This window comes from Mustela erminea, chromosome X (genome assembly GCF_009829155.1).
Source record: "Mustela erminea isolate mMusErm1 chromosome X, mMusErm1.Pri, whole genome shotgun sequence".
Lineage (NCBI taxonomy): Eukaryota > Metazoa > Chordata > Mammalia > Carnivora > Mustelidae > Mustela > Mustela erminea.
Genome location: NC_045635.1, coordinates 90480622 through 90501917, shown reverse-complemented (window position 1 = coordinate 90501917; position 21296 = coordinate 90480622). Strand labels below are relative to the sequence as shown.

The following is a 21296-nucleotide window of genomic DNA, read 5'->3' as shown; positions in this document are numbered from 1 at the left end:
AAGCAGGGGAAGTGGGATAGGGAGAAGCAGGCTTCCCACAAAGCAGAGAGCCCAATGCAGGGCTCGATCCCAGAACCCTGGGATCATGATGTGAGTCAAAGGCAGCTGCTTAATGACTGAGCTACCCAGGCACCCCCAGATTTAAGTTTTTCTACAATCTATTGTGAGTTAATTTTTATATATTGTGCAAGCAATGAGCCAAAGTCCATTTTTGTGCATATGCACGTCTAGTTGTTCCAATACTATTTGTTGAAAGACTATCTTTTCTCTACCTAACTGCCTTTGCACTTTTGTTAAAAAAAATCAATTCATTACGTACCTGTGGGTCTATTTACAGAATTTTATTCTGTTCCATTCATCTATATGTCTCTTTCTTTGCTATTAACACACAATTACGTTTACTATAGTTTTATACTGTCTTAGAATTGTGTTCTCTATTGTGTATTTCCTTCTTTTCCCTATTTTAAATTTGATTTACTTGTCCTTTTCCAGGTTCTTTTTTTTTTTTTCATTTGTAATATGCTCTTTTATTTTTTTTTATTATTTTTTTTTATAAACATATATTTTTATCCCCAGGGGTACAGGTCTGTGAATCACCAGGTTTATACACTTCACAGCACTCACCAAAGCACATACCCTCCCCAATGTCCATAATCCCACCCCCTTCTCCCAAACCCCCTCCCCCCAGCAACCCTCAGTTTGTTTTGTGAGATTAAGAGTCACTTATGGTTTGTCGACCCCGGGGGGAGGGGCTGGCTCCTTTTCCAGGTTCTTAAGTGGAAAATGTAGGTCAGTAATTTTAAAGCTTTCTTCTTTTCTAACATAGGTATTTAAAGTTATTTCCCACTAAGCCCTGCTTTAACTCCATCCTAAAATTCTTAGTATACTGCAGTTTAATCATTATGCAACTTGATATATTTTCTAATTTTCCTTGTGATTTTTTCTTTGGTCTATCAGTTACTTAGAATAGTGTTTGCTAACTTCCAAATAGTAGGGAATTTTCTACATATCTTATTATTATTGATTTCATATTCATTCCATGTAGTCAGAGAGTATATACTTATGTTTTCAATCTTTTGGAATTAATAGGGCCTCATTTTATGGCACATCATATGGCCTATCATGGAGAAATTCCATCTGCCTTTGGGGAAAAAAATTCTATAATTGAATGTAGGACTTCATATATGCCAATTAGTTCTAGGTTGTTAATAATGGAATTCAAGTCATCTATGCCTTTACTGAATTTTTTTTCTAGTTGTTCTGTCAATGACTAAGATAGGTGTATTAGGATCTATCAACTATGATTGTGGATTTGTCTAAATATTTGCCCAAATAGCCAAAGTAATCTTGAAAAAGAAAAAGCTGGAGGCATCACAATTCCAGACTTCAAGTTATATTACAAAGCTACAGTAGTAAAAACAGTATGATACTGGCACAAAAATAAGACACATAAATCAATAGCACAGAATAGAAAACTCAGAAATAAACACAACTATATGGCCAGTTAATCTTTAACAAAACAGGAAAGAATATCCAATTGGTAAAGGTCAGTCTCTTCAACAAGTAGTGTTGGAAAAATGACAGTGACGTGATGAAACTAGACCATTTTCTTACACCATACACAAAAAGAAATTCAAAGTGGATTAAAGTCCTAAATGTAAGACAGGAACCATCAAAATCCTAGAGGAAAAAACAGGCAGCAACTCTTTGACCATGGCTGCAGCAACATCTTACTAGACACATCTCCAGAGGCAAGGGAAACAAAAGTGAAAATGAACTACTGGGATTTCATCAAGATAAAAAGCTTCTGTACACTGAAGGAAACAATCAATGAAACTAAAAGATAACTGGTGGATGGGAGAAGGTATGTGCAAATGACATGTAGGATAAAGGGCTAGACTCTAGAATCTGTAAAGAATACATCAAAATCAACATCCAAAAAATAAATAATACAGTTAAGAAATGGGCAGAAGACATGAACAGACATTTCTCCAAATACGACAGACAAATCGCTAACAGACACATGAAAAAATGCTCAATATCACTCATCATCAGGGAAATACAAATCAAAACCAGAATGACTGTCAGAATGGCTAAAATTAACACCTCAGGAAACAACAGATGTTGGCAAGTATGTGGAGAAAGGGGAACCCTCTTACAATGTGGCGGGAACACAAGCTGGTACAGCTACTCTGGAAAACAGTATGGAGGTTCCTCAAGAAGTTAAAAAGAGAGCTACTCTATGACCCTGCAATTGCACCACTGGGTATTTACAGAGAGATACAAAAGTGCTGATTCGAAGGGGGCACACACACCCCAATGTTTACAGCAATACTATCAACAATAGCAAAATTATCGAAAGAGCACAAATGTCTATCAACTGATGAATGGACAAAGAAGATGTGGCATATATACCATGGAATATCACTCAACCATCAAAAAGAATGAAATCTTGCTATTTGCAACAACTATGGATGGAACTAGAGAGTATAATGCTAAGTGAGGTAAGTCAGAGAAAGACAAATAAATATATTATTTCACTCATATGTGGAATTTAAGAAACAAAAGAGATGACTAGGGGAAGGGAAGGAAAAATAAAATGAGAAAAAAACAGAGAGGGAGGCAAACCATAGGGACTGTATAGGTAAGAGAACATACTTTGAGTTGCTGGTGATAGGTATTAAAGAGGACTCCTGGGGGCGCCTGGGTGGGTCAGTGGGTTAGGGCCTCTGCCTTCAGCTCAGGTCATGGTCTCAGGGTTCTGGGATCGAGCCCCGCATCGGGCTCTCTGCTCAGCGGGGAGCCTGCTTCCCCCTCTCTCTCTCTGCCTGCCTCTCGCCTACTTGTGATCTCTCTCTCTCTGTCAAATAAATAAATAAAATCTTAAAAAAAAAATAAAGAGGACTCTTGTGGGGATGAAAAAAAATAAAATTAGCTGATATATATATTTTTAATGGTCAGAAGACATGAACAGACTCTTCTCCAAAGACATCCAGATGGCCAAAAGACACATGAAAATATGTTCATCATTACTTACCATTGGAGAAATGCAAATCAAAACTACATTGGAAGGGGAGGTGAACCATGAGAGACTATGGACTCTGAAAAACAATCTGAGGAGTTTGAAGTGGCGGGGGGTGGGAGGTCGGGGTACCAGGTGGTGGGTATTATAGAGGGCACGGATTGCATGGAGTACTGGGTGTGGTGCAAAAATAATGAATACTGTTATGCTGAAAATAAAAAAAAATAAATAAAATGAATTTCTTATTTAAAAAAAAAACTACAATGAGCTATCACCTCACACCTATCTGAATGGTTAAAATCAACAGCACATGAAACATCAGGTATTGGCAAAGATGTGGAGAAAAAGGAACCCTCTTGCATTATTGGTGGGAATGCAAACTGGTGCAGCCACTCTGGAAAACAGTATGGAGGTTCCTCAAAAAGTTAAATATAGAGCTACCCTATGATCCAGCAATCACACTACTGAGTATTTACCAAAGGAATACAAAAATACTAATTCAAAGGGATTCATGTACCCCTATGTTTATAGCAGCATTATCTACAATAGCTAAGATATGGAAGCAACCCATGTGTATACTTGTTGATGAATGAATAAAGAGGTGGTGTATGTACATAAATAATAGAATATTACTCAGCCATGAAAAGAATGAAATCTTGCCATTTGCAATGATACAGATGATGCTGGATAGTATAATGCTAAGTGAAATAAGTCAGGGAAAGACAAATACCATATGATTTCACTCATATGTCAAATTTAAGAAAAAAGACAAATGAACACAGGGGAGAGAGAGAAAGACAGAGAAATCAAGAAACAGACTCTTAACTACAGAGAACAAACTGACGGTTACCAGAAGGGAGGTATGTGGGGGGATGGGATGAAATAGGTGATGGGGATTAAGGACTACAATCATCATGATGAGCACTGTGTGATGTATGGATATGTTATACACCAGAAACTGTATGTTAACGAAATCGAATTAAAATAAAAACTTAAAAAATGAAATAAGATATTCAGTACAATTACTAAAAAAATTAAATGAATAGTATCATGTCTTGTAAGTAAATTTAGAGAGGGGATAAAGATATCATTTTTTATATTTACCCATATATACACCATTTCTAGTGCTTTCAATTCCTTCCCAGAAATCCACATTTCCCTTTAGCCTGAAGAAATTTCTTTATATTCCTTTAATGCAGATATGCTGATGAAGAATTACCTCATTTTATTAATGTCTTAAATTTGACTTTATTTTATTTTTAAAATTTATTATTGAAGTGTAGTTGACATGCAATGCTATAGTAGTTTCAAATGTACAATATATTGATTCCACTATTCTACACATTACTCGGTGTTCACCCTAAATGTAGTCACCACCTGTCATCATGTAACTTTATTACATTATCGTTGACTATGTTTCCTGTGCTGTACTTTTCATCTCCATGACTTGTTTATTTTATAACTGGAGATTTATACATCTTTACCTCCTTCACTTATTTAACCCATCCCCCACAACCTTCCCTCTGGCACCCACCAGTTTGTTCTCTCTATTTAAGAGTCTGGTTTTTGTTTGTTTGTCTTTATTTCTATTTTCATTGTATATGACAACTGTGTTTGCAGATTTTTCAACTCTCTAATGTTTTTACGTTATTGTACAGTATCCATTCTCTCAGATGAGAAATCTGGCATCATTCATATCATTGTACTCCTGTATGTAATGTGTATTTTTCTCTAGCATCTTTCAAGATTTTCTTTAAATCTGTTTTTTCAGTTGATTCATTATGATGTGCCTAGGTATAACTTCATTTTTATTCTGCTTGTGGTTTACTAAATTTCTTATACCTGTAAATTTGTATTTTTTACCAAGTGTGAGAAATTCTTGTCATTACTACTGCCCCTTTAATTATTATTCCTTTTTCTCCCCTGTTTTCTTCTCTCCCATTGTTACAGGACTGCATTTACATTTTGCATTAAACCCTGTAATACTGTCCCACAGGTCAGTGAGGCCCTATGCTTTTGTTTTCTTTTTATTCTATTTTTTCTTCAGATTATATCTTTCCTCAGATTCACCTTTAAATTGACTGACCCTTTCTTTCATCATCACGATTCTGCTGTTAAAAGTCTAACTGGTGAATTTTTCTTTCTCATATTTTGCTTTTCAAATCGATTTCCCCTTTTTTTAAGTTTCCAGTGCTCTGTTGTGACTCTCTATTTGTTCACTCATAGGAGCACATTTCCCTTTACATCAACAAATATATTTATCCTATTGGTTTAAATATCTGTCTATAAATTCTAACATCTGTGTTATTTCAGAGTTAGTTTTCATTCATGAGTCTTCTTGACTATGGATCACTTTTACCTGTTACTTCTTAAACCTAGTAAGTTTTAATAGCAAATTAGACATTGTATGTTATAGTCATCCTAGATTCTTTAATCTTCCTCTGAAGTGTACTGAACTTATGTTTTTGGAAATAGTTAACTGAACTAAAACTTAAAACTTTGTTTTCCATTCAATGGACAGCAGTTAAATCTATGTTCAGTTATTGAAGACTTCCAGCTATTGTTTTTGATGGGTTGAATGAATCCTCCCCTATACATACAAAGTTCAACCAAGAATTTTGGTGGAATTTACAGGTAAATTTTTGGGCTGTGCTCTCTGTGCCTCATTCTATTGCAGCATATCTCTCATCACTTTACAGTCATTCTGGCATCCTCAACTCTGCCTTCTTAACTTCTTAAGCCAGTAAGACTGTGGCTTTTTGTCTGGGTTCTAGCAATCCTCTGCCATGCAGACTGAAGGATGCATTCAGGAGAAAAGTCCATAAATGCAACTTGCCCAGTGGACTTCCTTTCTTTCTAGGGTAGTATCCTCTCTACTTTTGGTCAGTTTCATCTGCTTCTCCCTCTTCCTAACCCCCAACCCCAGGCTCGTGCTTGCACGTGCGTTCTCTCTCTCTCTCTCTCATATGAATAAATAAAATCTTTTTTTAAAAATCGCTCTATCAATATCAGAAATGAATCTCATTTCGTCTTTTTACCACTAGAGAAAACACACACTTACTATAAAACTACTCCCCTCAAGCTAATGTCACTTAAATAAGTGTCCTATTTAACACTGGTCAATTATTATTAACAGGAGTTCTGTTAGGAAGAAGTGAGTCAAGTGGAGCTTGGAAATACAGCATTGCAGAAAAAATAGGTTTCTTTACTCCAGGACTTTTAAACATTTTTAATGTTAGTAGACCTTCTGTACCCATAAATGGAATATGCTCTTGAAATACTATCCTAAACTTTATCATATATAATTAGTAATATTCACTGATTCATTCAAAAATATTTGAGCCCCAGACAGTTGGGACTAGAGTACGAACCTCTTTCTCCTAGCACAATTCTCTGTAGGCCACAATTCATTATACCTTCTTAATCTTCTAACTTCACTGTCAGTCACTGACTCAGAGTGGCTGTGTTTATGCTATTTAATTCTCACCAATACTTACTTTGTACTTATCACATGTACACAATAAGGGTGCTGCTATGGGAAAAGTGTGATAAAAATAGAGATTCACCGATCATTAACTTATATGAACCAAATAAAAATATATGAAATTGTCTAGCGTGATACCCAACACAGATTAGTAGCCTGATGTTAGGTTCCTTCTTAAGTGTTTTTCCCTTCTTCTGCATCTTAAGTCAGTGAGTTCAACAAGATTGATCATAGATAGGCAGACTGCAGCTCTCAGACCAAATGCAGTAAGAAGTCTGTTTTGTATAATCCAAGAGCTAAGAAATTTTTTTACACCCTTAAAGGGCTATTTTAAAAAATGAGAGAAAAATGTGTGACAGAAACCTTATGTGGTCCACAAAGCCTAAAATATTTACTCTATGGTCTTTTACAGAAACTGTTTGCTAACCCCTGAGATACAATCTAATCCTTACAGCTATCTAAAATAAGCAGTATGGCAGAATTCATTTAATTTACTTAGATGCTGAGGTAGAGCCCTGTTTTCTTTTTTAAAAACACATTAAAACACTATTTTACTGGTTTTACTAAGTTTTCAAAGGTTCCTTTCAAATCTTACCTTTTCTCCTTTTACACCACTACAGTCACATTTTGATCCTGGAGAACACCCATAGCAAACCTGTAAGGAAGAAAAAAAGGGATGAAAATTATTTAATATGAATCTGAAAATGAGTCTCTGACTTATCCCTCAACTAAATTTATCAATCCAAACTTACAAACCAAATGGCAGAAAAATATCTGGAAGAATACATACCAAACTGCAAGTAATGGTTACCTCTGGGGAAGCTTTCACCTTTTATGGTACACACTTACATTTGAATTTTTCCACAATGAGCATATGTTATAATTTTAAAGTGAAAAATATCTTGTTTAAAAGATATTAAAATTAAAAAGAATTCAAACAACTTCACCTGTAATACAATTTGCAACTTGTCCAAGCTCTTAGGAACTCCTTGCTTTGTCCTAACATCATACAGAAGACATGACCTCTCAATCTGTATTAGCAATGACCTTGGCAACTAGCCAAAGATGTCTGCTGGTTGACGTTGCATGTATCTTGGCATTTATGAGCAATTGCAGAGCCTAAAATACATAATGCTATCTCCTACCAACTTTTTAAAATTTGCTCCCTCTGTCTCATCACTAGTAGCTCAGTCAAAATGACTCCAACAGTTTTACCACAAATGTTCCCACAGTCTAGATATTCTAGTGTATGTGCTGCGGAAGCAAGCACACACAGTCTAGATATTCTAAAGAGTCACTACTAGTAGTTCATTAACTCATATTAAGAACTGAGTTGAAGCCAGAAAAATATTCTCCTCTAAAATAAGAACCTGTAAGAGGGGTACCTGGCTGGCTCAGTTAGTTAGTAGAGCGACTCTTGATCTTGAGATAGTGAGTTTGAGCCCTACATTGGGTGGAAGACAATAATCTTTAAAAAATAAAATAAAATATGGGCGCTTGGGTAGCTCAGTCATTAAGCATCTGCCTTTGGCTCAGGTCAAGGTCCCAGGGTCGCAGGATCAAAGCCCAGCATTAGGCTCCTTGCTTGGCGGGAGGCCTGCTTTGCTCTCTCCCACTCCTTCTTCTTGTGTTCCCTCTCTCACTGTACCTCTCTCTATCAAATAAAATAAAAATAATAAATAAATAAAATAAAATAAGAACCCATAAGAGAACAAGACAGTAGATGACTTCTGTCATCCAGATCTACCCTATACCCTGGCATAAAGCTGAACTTCTTAAATCATAATTAGTTAACATATGTAGATAGCTCACCATTTATGTACAATAAAGTGGTATGCTTCTCATTAAATAACAGAAACTGTTATGTGATGTAAATACCAAGTAATGTGTATCAGTGCTTAGTCTTGAAAGACCATGACTTAAAAATACCTTAGCCTCCTTCCTAACATTCCCTGTGTTCCTTTACTCCAACCACTACAAGCATATTTTCCCATTTCCTTATCAAACTACTGACATCATCCTTCTACTCATAACTCCTAACCCACTCACACTCAGCTGTAATTAGAAGCCAGCCACATGTTTGAACTTCTTTTCCTAATAAAAGCAAACAACAATGGCTTGAGGTTGGGAATTAATCTCTTACACTGCGAGATGCTGTTCCAGTAAAAAATGCTCCTGACATCTCTAATCTAAAGTCTGTTATGCAGCTATTATTTGTGATATATATGTGGTTAGGTTATACAGTGGTTTTAGTATTATACATCACTAACATCACAAGGTAAATGTACTTATACAAACTTACTCATCAAACATGAATTGGGCATGATTAGAGGCCAGAAAACTTGTTAGGCACTAAAGACAGGTAAGGCACAGCTCCTTCCAACATATAAAACTAACTCAACAAATACTTGTTGATCACCCACTATGTTATGTTAGGTGCAGGTAGAAGATGCAAAGACAGTACATATTGCTCTCTGAATTCCATACAGAAAAATTACATTACAGTGTGTCAGGAATGGAGGTTAACTTAAGATATTTAATAGTTTTGGGCAAGCATGAATTCTAGATTTCAAAGTACAAACATACAAATTTTAGAAACTACTGATTCACAAGATAAAGACTGGCAATGGTCATATTCACTGAATTAGATTGTGCATATTATCCATAATCAGTGACATGCATTAATGGAGGAGTAAATGATAATCTAAAATGGCTATAACATCTAAAAATAACATTTGACTTTGGAATGTATGTCTCTACTTTAAATGTAAATATGTGATCATCATTTTCTGGTGTTACAAGTAAAAGATGGTGTAACTTTCTATTTTCATCTTTCACTAAAAAACCTTTCTTTTTAAAATATAAATTAAGCTCCTGAGAACAATGCAAAGCAATAGACAGAGGATTTTGTTAATATAGAGAAGTTACTATATGAATTTTCTTTACAATTGTATTTCTAGCTTCTCAATATCCAAAAAAATCCTCCAAATCCTAATATAATCTGTAAACAACCAATATAACTTTAAATATGTGTGCATGTTATTTTGTAAGTAATTTTATACAGTATATTTTTTAAAATTAATAATTTCATCTTTTTTCACTTCTTTATTGCTTAACATGTAGCTATACTTTAGAGAGGTCACTACTTTAAACATTTTATATTGGTTTGAATTCAATTTTAAAATTTAACTTATATTCTATTTATTCTACCTACATCATGATGAGACCAGAGCTTGTGGGGGGGCGCGGGGGGGGGTGTTTAAAGGCATTGTAATACACACACCAACCACTAGATGCCACTTTCCATACAGTTATAGCAGTGATGGCCACAAGGAACTAGCCCCAATCTGACAAGTGGTTAATGGAGCAACTTGTTTTTTACCAACAGCCGCTAATATTTACTAGGTGTCCAATAAGTACAAAGCACAATTTTAGGGCTATTAGTGATATCAAAAATTGTGTAGACATGAACGCTGCCTTTAAGAAACTTCCAATCTAGTAAAAAAAAAAAAAACAACCTATGCCTACATAAATAAAAATTTAAATACAATGGAATAATGATGTAGGAGACAATGGTAATAGAATGAGTTCTAAAATATAAGAAATACATTCTGAGTTTACCTCAACAATTGAATCATTAGGAGACTATAAACAAGTCAATTTCCATACTCTAGAACTCAGTTTTTTCTCTTTGGTAAAATGACAAAGATGGATAATATAATCTCTTTCAGAAGCTTCCAGCTTTTACAGCCTGTGATTCAGTAGGATTTACCAAGTAAAAATGAGTGGTATAGTCAATAATTGCTGTCAAAATTAAGAAAGGAAGTTCCCTTGAGCTTAGGAGTATTCATAACAACTCTGCAAAGAAAGAAAGTAAATAACTTGACTTCAATTTTGAAGGATGGGCAGAAAGATATCTAGAGCAAAAAGGGCCATGGCAAGTACTCAGATTAAAACACAAAATTTTTGTGGGCATAGAGCCAGGTAAAATAAACATTAAATACCTTAGTCTAAGGACTTCTTAAGTCCATATGGAAAAAGTATAGGAGGAGATAAGGCCAAAAAAAGAAAGTTCTTTTAAAAACTGGAAAAACTATTTAATTCTGCAAAGTCATTGAACATTCTTAAAGCAAGAAAATAATGCAACTATAATAATGTTTTAAATGTTTTAAGGATAAAATAATAAATAGTGTGGAGGATTTTTTATTATCACATAGTAAAACACATCATGAAACTATAATAATTAAAACAGCATGGTATCATTCAAAGAATGGGCAGCTTGATGAGTCATAATAGGCCAGAAACACACATACACACACACACATTTACTATATGATAAAAGTTGGCATATCAAATAAATGTGAAAATAATGGATTAATGAACATATAGTGCTAGGACAAGTATAGAAAACAATAAATTCAAATCTCAGGCTCCTACAGTAAAAAAAAAAAAAAAACCCAGATATGAGCATTAAAAGTATGAATAAAAGTAAACTTCTATATGCATTACAATCACTTAAAGAACCTCACAAAAATTCAGGTACTGGGACCCCATCTTAGAGATGTTATTTCAGTTAGTTTGAAATTGGCTACCAGATTCTGAAAGTTTAGTAAACATCTCTAGGTAATTCTGATTCAGTGAGTCAAAATATATATATTACAAAATAATGGCATAGAAAATGAGAAATATTCCAAGATGTGGCTAAGTATCCCGACTGATACGACTGCTTCAAAAAAAAAAAAAAAGGGCGCCTGGGTGGCTCAGTGGGTTAAGCCGCTGCCTTCGGCTCAGGTCATGATCTCAGGGTCCTGGGATTGAGGCCCGCATCGGGCTCTCTGCTCAGCAGGGAGCCTGCTTCCCTCTCTCTCTCTCTGCCTGCCTCTCCATCTACTTGTGATTTCTCTCTGTCAAATAAATAAATAAAATCTTTAAAAAAAAAAAAAAACGAAAAATGCTTTTAAAATGTAAAAAGTTCTTAAAGCACCAAAAGGAAGCACAATAGGATTTATCAGGCCAAAATCTAGAGGGGGGAAAAAAAAAAAAACAGTAAATGAACAATGAAACTACTTTTGCCCTGAGGGCATTGACCAAACTTTTGATAATTTGAGATTCTTGTTTCAGTAAAGGTGTTTCATACATTAAAAATAAAAAGTACCCCACAACTGCTTCCCCAGGAACTTCTAAGAAAGATATCTTGGCACTCAGCAGTGAGTGCCGGGGGCTGGGGGGACATATCTCTGAGAAAATATAACCACAAACTGGCCTACATACAGATTTACAATCCAAATTAGCATTTAGCTGGGTGGCCCAGTAACCTCTAACTGCAAAGGTGCTTAGAGCAGACTCTAATTGCTTTGACCTCCCAGAGCCTGGTCAGAAATACACACAAAGCCTGTGTAGAAAAACATACCTTCAGAGTGAACTTCAAAGAATTCTAAAAAAAGCTTTTTGAAAGGAAAATAAGATATTCTATTCAAAAATCATTAAGCATACAAGGAAGCAAAATATCATAAGCAAAAACGAGCAGAAACTTCTGACAGCAGAAACTGCTTGGCAAAAATTTCAGATATTAGAATTACTAGACACAAAATATGTAACTATGTTTACAATTATGAAAGGTATTCTTAAAATTGGAAAATAACAAATGAACCAAGAAATTGTAAACAAAAAAGGGTAACATAACTGAATTGAAATAAAATATAAATTTTGTGAGTAAAAAATTATGAAATTTAAAACTTAGTGGATGACCTTCAAAGCAGACTATATATAGCTAAAGACAGTAAAATTTAAAACATGACAAAGTTAACACAAATTGTCTATAATATATTACAGAGATAAAACATGGAAACTGTGAAATAATAATTAAAAAGCATGGAAGAAAAAGTGAAGACGTGTATAGCATACAGTAATTAGGTTTACAGAAGAAGAGGTGAAAGAGGGAATGTGGCAGGGACAACAGTTAGAGATAATGGCAAAGAGTTTTAAAAAAATAATGAGATCTGCAATTGAAGAAGTCTAGCAGATTCAATGGAAGAAAAATCAAACCGCAAAATAGACACAAAATAGTATAACCTCACAACATAAAAACAAAGACATGACCTTAAAACTATCAAGAAAGACAAAAGAGATCGCCTTCAAAGGAGTGACAATTAATTTACAGATTAGTTCTCAGAAGTACAAAAGCCAGACTAGAATGACATTTTTAACATACTGAGAGAAAACTGTCAACTTATATTTTTTACCCAGCAAAAATACCTTTCAACAACAAGGTAAAAATACAGACATTTTTAGACAAATAAAAACTGAGAAAGTATGTCCACAACAGGACGACACAGTAAGAAATTCAAACCTTTTGAATATCTTCTGCCTTTATATGAAAGGAAATGAAATTGAAATGGAAGGTCTAAAATACAAAAATTAATGGAGAAAAAAAATGTGGTAAATTTGTGGGTGAATTTAAACTATTTGTTTAAATACAAATAGTAACTGTAAAACAATTATAAAAAGAGATGCAGGGTTCAAAAATACAGAACTAAAAGAAAAACAGTGATAATACAATGCAAGTCAGGGGAGGATAAATGAAGTTAAAGTATTCTAAGGTCATTGTAATTGTGTGGAAAACAGGCATGGAATGGGTATTGATTACTTTAGACTTTGATAAGGTAAGCATACAACTTAGGTATTCTAATTCCTAAGGTAAACCTTAAAAGAAGGTAAGTAAGATATTAATTCCAAAGGAGTGGAGGGGGACAATACTCAATAAATCCATAAAAAAGCAAAAGAGAGAAAGAAAGTGCTATCTTAGAATAGAAAGGAAAAATTAAAGAAATATAACAATAATTATGTCAAGTATAAGTACGTGTAAAATGACATGATATAAGGAAATACTCAGACAAGTGTGGAATGTGGTATCTATGAAGGACAACTACCACAGACTCTCCAAAAAGTCAATGCCATGCCAGGCTTTGTGAATGACAGCTTGAGGACCTCTGAGGATCATCTCCCTCACAAAAAAACAATAGCTGGTAAAACCAAAACAAACAAACAAACAAACAAAATTTATGTCTCTGGATATTGCCCTAAGAAGCTACATCAAATGAAGAAACACCATTCAACAAAATTTACTAAATCTCAGTATGAACAGCAGGAATCTATGGCATTTTTGCTATGACCCTCTCTTCCTCTCTCCCTTTCCTGCTCAGCTTAACAAAAGCTCCACAAGAGGTGGAAGTAGATATGAACCCAGAGCTCCTTCTCCCTCCAGCTTCCAGCTGAGCACTGCAGCATCTCAATTCAACAGGTCATCGGAATTTCTCACTCTCCCCCTGCCCAGTTCCAAGTTGCACAAGCTTTATTCCAACCTAAAACAGCTGAGAATTCTAAGGCTTTTGTTTTCTACAGAACCTCAACTCATACACAAAAGTTCTATACTCTATGCATGGCAGACTGACAGTACTTTACTCAACTGCCCCAACCACAGCCCATCCACAGAGCATAGGGTTGATGCTAGCAGAAGCAAGATGAAAAGACCAAATAGTCCTTCCCTGACCCTCCTGCTCATAAAGCAGAGTGTCACTTCAAGAGAAGCAGGTCACTCTTCCTCCCCCCCCCCACTCTGTAACACTGCCACAGAAGTTTTCCCTGGCTGGTGGTGGACTGGGGAACCAAAGAGCTCTGAAGCTCTCCCTAAGGGACCTGAGTTTACTTGGGAAGTTCTAATTATAACAATGTATTTCTGAGTTTGTAGCATATATAGATGTAAGATGTATAACAGTAACAACATTAAAAGGAGAAAAAGGGAATAGAGCTTCATAGGAGTAATATTTATCTTACTAGAATTAAGTTGCTATAAATCTTCAGTAGATTCTGACAGATAATTGTGTCCATGGTAAGTACTAGAGCAAACACTAGAAAACAACTCAAAAAATAGTGGAGAAAATCATTAAAGGAATTACAATATTTAACTAGAAAATATTCACTTAAGAAAAAAGGAGACTGTACAGGAGCAACAGAAGAAAAAAGAAAGCACAAGAAATACAGTAAACAAAAAAGGCAGACAGAAATCTAATAATATCAATCACAACAATATGACTGCATTAAACAAGCCAATCAAAATTCAGAGGTTGTCAGACTATATAAAAAAGCAAGATCAAATGATGTCTATAGGAAAACCCAATAGTTTAAAATATACAAAAAGCTTGAAAGTAAAATAAAGAATGGAAATAATACAATAGACTAAATAGACTAAATATATGGGATGCATTTAAGTATCCCTTACAGGAAATTTATAGTAGTAAATGTCTATGTTTAGAAAAATATGCCAAGTCAATAAACTAAACTTTTGGGGCACCTGGGTGGCTCAGTCATTAAGCATCTGCCTTCAGCTCAGGTCATGATCCCAGGGTCCTGGAATGGAGCCCCACATTAAGCTCCCTGCTCTATGGGAAGCCTGCTTTTCCTCTCCCACTCCTCCTGCTTGTGTTCCCTCTCTCACTGTCTCTCTCTCTGTCAAATAAATAAATAAAATTTCAAAATAATAAACTAAACTTTAACCTTTAGACATTAGAAAAGAGACCAAACTAACCTAAAGCAAGTAGAAGGGAGAAAATAATACATATGTGGGTTGAAATTAGTTAAGTGGGAGAAAATAATACATATGTGGGTTGAAATTAGTTAAGTGGAGAATAGAAAAAATAGGAAAAAAATCAAAGAAACCAGAAGTTGCTTCTTTGAAAAGATTGACAAAATTGACAAGCCAACAAGAAAGGGACACTCAAGTTAATGAGTTTTATTGACAGACTTTTTGATTGAAAGACTCAAATTATTAAAATCAGGAATGAAAGAGGGGACATTACCACAAATATAGGTAGGAACAGCAGGGAACTTCCTCAGGCTAATAAAAGGTATCTACAAAAAACCCTTGGTGAACATCATAATTACTATTAAAAGACTAAATCCTTTCCCTACATATCAGGAACAAGACAATGATGTCTAGTCTGTTACTTCATTTCAGTATCATCCTACAGGTTCTAACCAGGGTAATTAGACAAGAAAATAAGCCATTCATATTAAAAAGGAAGAAGTAAAGCTATCTCTATTCACATATAACACAGTCCTATATAGAGAAAATCCTATTAATGCTAATAAATAAGTTCACAAGATTACAAGGCACAAAATCAACGTACAAAAAAAAAAACTTGTATTTCCATACATTAGCATGAAATTTAGTAAAAATCCATTTACAATGGTGTGAAGAAGAAGAAAATACTCAGGAATATAAAGATAACTAAATATATATAAAATTGATATGGAATTTATATGAAATTGCAAGGTACCTCAAAAGTCAAAACAGATTTGAAAAAGAAAGTTGGAGAACTCAAACTTCTCATTTTCTAAACTTACTACAAATTTACAGTAATCAAACTGGCATCAGGACAGACCTACAAATCAATAGAATAGACATGAGACTCCAAAAATAAACCCATGCATCTATGATGCACTTGTTTTTATAAGGGGGTCAAGAACATTAACTAAAGGAAAATACGGCTGAGACAATTGGATATATACATGCAAACCAATGAACTTGCATGTTCAAGATCCTCACACCATACATAAAAATTAAATCAAAATGGATCATAAATTAAATACAAGAGCTAAAACTATAAAAACCCTTAAATGAAAATGTAACTAAATCAGCAGTCCTGAGAGGAAAATATATGCAATACAAGCCTTTCTTGTACAACCTAACCCTACATCTAAATGAGCTGGAGATAGATCAACAAGAAAGCCTAAACCCAGCAGAAGAAGAGAAATAATGAAGATCAGAGCAGAAATCAATGAAATAGAAACCAAAAAAACAACAGAACAAATCAACGAAACTAGGAGCTGGTTCTCTGAAAGAATTAATAAGATTGATAAACCACTGGACAGTTATCAAAAAGAAAAGAGAAAAGGTCCCAAATAAATAAAATCATGAATGAAAGAGGAGAGATCACAACCAACACCAAAGAAATACAAAAAATTTTAAGAACATACTATGAGCAACTCTACACCAACAAATTTGACAATCTGGAAGAAATGGATGCATTCCTAGAGACATAGAAACTACCACAACTGAATCAGGAAGAAACAGAAAACCTGAACAGACCCATAACCAGTAAGGAGATTGAAACAGTCATCAAAAATCTCCAAACAAACAAAAGCCCAGGGCCAGACGGCTTCCCAGGGGAATTCTACCAAACATTTAAAGAAGAATTAATTCCTATTCTCCTGAAACTGTTCCAAAAAATAGAAATGGAAGGAAAACTTCCAAACTCATTTTATGAGGCCAGCATCACCTTGACCCCAAAACGACAAGGATCCCATCAAAAAAGAGAATTATAGGCCAATATCCTTGATGAAAACAGATGCAAAAATTCTCACCAAAATCCTAGCCAATAGGATCCAACAGTACATTAAAAGGATTATTCACCATGACCAAGTGGGATTTATTCCAGGGCTGCAAGGTTGGTTCAACAGCCACAAATCAATCAACGTGATACAATACATTAACAAAAGAAAGAACAAGAACCATATGATACTCTCAATAGATGCTGAAAAAGCATTTGACAAAGTACAGCATCCCTTCCTGATCAAAACTCTTCAAAGTGTAGGGATAGAGGGCACATACCTCAATATCATCAAAGCCATCTATGAAAAACCCACCGCAAATATCATTCTCAATGGAGAAAAAATGAAAGCTTTTCCGCTAAGGTCAGGAACATGGCAGGGATGTCCATTATCACCACTGCTATTCAACATACTACTAGAAGTCCTAGCCTCAGCAATCAGACAACAAAAAGAAATAAAAGCCATCCAAATCGGCAAAGAAGAAGTCAAATTATCCCACTTTGCAGATATGATACTATATGTGGAAAACCCAAAAGACTCCACTCCAAAACTGCTAGAACTTGTACAGGAATTCAGTAAAGTGTCAGGATATAAAATCAATGCACAGAAATCAGTTGCATTTCTTTACACCAACAAGAAGACAGAAGAAAGAGAAATTAAGGAGTCAGTCCCATTTATAATTGCACCCAAAACGATAAGATACCTAGGAATAAACCTAACCAAAGAGGCACAGAATCTATACTCATAAAACTATAAAGTACTCATGAGAGAAATTGAGGAAGACACAAAGAAATGGAAAAATGTCCCATGCTCCTGGATTGGAAGAACAAATATTGTGAAAATGTCTAAACTACCTAAAATATCTAAGCTACCTAAATGTCTAAGCTACCTACACATTTAATGCAATCCCTATCAAAATCCCATCAATTTTTTTTTCAAAGAAATGGAACAAATAATCCTAAAATTTATATGGAACCAGAAAAGACCTCGAATAGCCAAAAGGATATTAAAAAAGAAACCAAAGTTGGTGGCATCACAATTCCAGACTTCAAGCTCTATTACAAAGCTGTCATCATCAAGACAGTATGGTACTGGCACAAAAACAGACACATAGATCAATGGAACACAATAGAGAGCCCAGAAATAGACCCTCAACTCTATGGTCAACTAATCTTTGACAAAGCAGCAAAGAATATCCAATAGAAAAAAGACAGCCTCTTCAACAAATGGTGTTGGGAACATTGGACAGCCACATGCATAAAAATGAAATTGGACCATTTCCTTATACCACACATGAAAATAGACTCAAAACGGATGAAGGACCTCAATGTGAGAAAGGAATCCATCAAAATCCTGGAGGAGAACACAGGCAGCAACCTCTTCGACCTCAGCTGCAGCAACTTATTCCTAGGATCATCGCCAAAGGCAAGGGAAGCAAGGGCAAAAATGAACTATTGGAATTTCATCAAGATTAAAAGCTTCTGAACAGCAAAGGAAACAGTTAACAAAACTAAAAGACAACTGACAGAATGAGAGAAGATATTTGCAAATGACATATCAGATAGAGGGCTAGTGTCCAAAATCTATAAAGAGCTTAGCAAACTCAACACCCAAAGAACAAATAATCCAATCAAGAAATGGGCAGAGGACATGAACAGACATTTCTGCAAAGAAGACATCCAGATGGCCAACAGACACATGAAAAAATGCTCCACATCACTCAACATCAGGGAAATACAAATCAAAACCGCAATGAGATATCACCTCACACCAGTCAGAATGGCTAAAATTAACAAGTCAGGAAATGACAGATGCTGGCGAGGATGCGGACAAAGCGGAACCCTCCTACACTGTTTGTGGGAATGCAAGCTGGTGCAACCACTCTGGAAAACAGCATGGAGGTTCCTCAAAAAGTTGAAAATGGAGCTACCCTATGACCCAGCAATTGCACTACTGGGTATTTACCCTAAAGATACAAACGTAGTGATCCGAAAGGGCATATGCACCCGAATGTTTATAGCCGTAATGTCCAAAATAGCCAAACTATGGAAAGATCTTAGATGTCCATCAACAGATGAATGGATAAAGAAGATATGGTATATATATACAATGGAATACTATGCAGCCATCAAAAGAAATGAAATCTTGCCATTTACGACGACGTGAATCAAACTAGAGGGTATTATGCTTAGCGAAATAAGTCAATCGGAAAAAGACAACTATCATATGATCTCCCTGATATGAGGAAGTAGAGATGCAACGTGGGGGGTTTGGGGGGTAGGAAAAGAATAAATGAAACAAGATGGGATCAGGAGGGAGACAAACCATAAATGACTCTTAATCTCACAGAACAAACTGAGGGTTGCTGGCTGGAGGGGAGTCGGAAGAAAAAGTGGTAGGGTTATGGACATTGGGGGTGGTGTGTGCTGTGGGTGAGTGCTGTGAAGTGTGTAAACCTGGTGATTCACAGACCTGTACTCCTGGGGCTAAAAATACATTATATGTTTATAAAAAATTTAAAAAAATTAAAAAAGAAAATGTAACTAAATCTTCCTGACCTTTGGTTAGTCAAAGCCTTTTTACATGTGTTATCAAAAGCACAAATGATAAAAGAAAAAAATAGGTATATTTTAAATCTCATAAAAATTTATTTTTTTAAATTTTAATCAAATTTAAAAAATTGTGCTTCAAAGAATACTATCAGGATAGTGAAAGACAACCTATGATGTGGAAAAATGTTTGTAAATCTTGTACATGATAGGAGGCCTATATCCAGAATATATAAAGAATACTTATTAACTTACTGACAAATAACCCAATTTAAAAATGGGCAAAGGAAGCAACCAAAGAGTCCATCAATAGATGAATGGAAAAAGATGTACTATATACACACAATGGAGTATGACTCCACCATAAAAAAGAATGAGATCTTGCCATCTGCAACGACATGGATGGGCCTAGAGGGTATAATGCTAAGTGAAATAAATCAGAGAAAGGCAAACACTATATGATTTCACTCATATGTGGAATTTAAGAAACAAAACAAATGCACAAACAAAATACCAATAAATGAGGGGAATTGGAAGGGGTGGTGAACCATGAGAGACTATGGACTCTGAGAAACAATCTGAGGGTTTTGAAGGGGCGGAGGGTGGAAGGTTGGTGGAACCAGGTGGTGGGTATTAGAGAGGGCACGGATTGCATGGAGCACTGGGTGTGGTGCAAAAACAATGAATACTGTTATGCTGAAAAGAAATAAAAATAAATAAATAAATAAAACAATTTTTTAAAAGGGGGAAATTTTTTAAATAAATAAATAAATAAATCCCAGACTCTTAAATACAGAAAACAAACAGGTGGTTGCCAGAGGGGAGATGGGTTGGGAGCTGTGTAAAATAGATAAAGGGGATTCAGAGGTACAAACTTTCAGTTACAAAATAAATCAGTCACAGAGATGAAAAGTACAGCACAGTGAATATAGTCAATAATATTATATAAACATTGGTGACAGATGATGACAATATTAATGTGGGGAATACTATGTAATATACAGAATTATTGAATCATTTCATTGTACACCTGAAATTGATAAAACAGTGGGTTAATTATACTTCTACCTAAACAAACAAGCAAGAGAGAACAGAAAAAAATAAAAAAATAAAAAATGTTTGGAATTACTGATAATTAAATCAATTCAATTTTGAAATATTTCTTAAGCAAATAAAGAATGGTAAAGATGAAAAAAACTAGTTATAGGGTATGAAAGACAAGGCAATGTCATATGCTCGTCTTAGGAAAATGGATTTGTATATCTTTAAGTGCAAATCTGGAACTATTTTAGTACTTATATCCAGCGAGGAGATTAATTAAGAAACTGGTAAAAAGTAGTGATGTAATGAAGAAGGTTTTTTTAATGATAACAAGAAAAATAAAGACAAAATCTTCAGAAAAAAATCTATAAAAGAAAGTAATTGTCCAAATTGGAAACAAACCAAATGAATCTATAAGACTACATTTGACTATAATTCAAGATTCTTTTTTGAGCTCCACAGGTTTTGTGGTTTATAATTATAAAATTTTTGTCTCTGCATCCAATCAAAATATCAAGTTCTAAGTGTGACTGATACTTAGATAATTATATTAGTATCAATTTTTTATCAAATTTTAGATTAACTCTGAAGGCAAATCCTAGGAGAATTAATTATCATGATATAACAGCACATAAGAGTTATACTCTCTAATAGCAAAATAATTACACAGCTGAGAGAATCTGGCAGAAGGAGAATGCAGGAAAGTAATACAGGAACCCTTTTACTATAAAAAATAAAAACGAAAATGGGCAAAGGAATATGAATTGATATTTCTCCAAAAAAGATATACAAATGTCCATTAAACACATAA

At 34.8% G+C, this 21296-nt stretch overlaps 1 protein-coding gene across 4 annotated transcripts in view; it reads right to left on the bottom strand.

Annotated features, from left to right (window-relative positions):
• Positions 1-21296, bottom strand: part of COL4A5 (collagen type IV alpha 5 chain) — a 238612-nt gene that overhangs the window by 131862 nt on the left and 85454 nt on the right. For all 4 annotated transcript variants that reach the window (XM_032331820.1, XM_032331819.1, XM_032331822.1 and 1 more), the window contains exon 2: positions 7102-7161. In XM_032331820.1, the coding sequence (XP_032187711.1) occupies positions 7102-7161 (60 nt within the window). The remainder of the gene's footprint in view (positions 1-7101; positions 7162-21296) is intronic.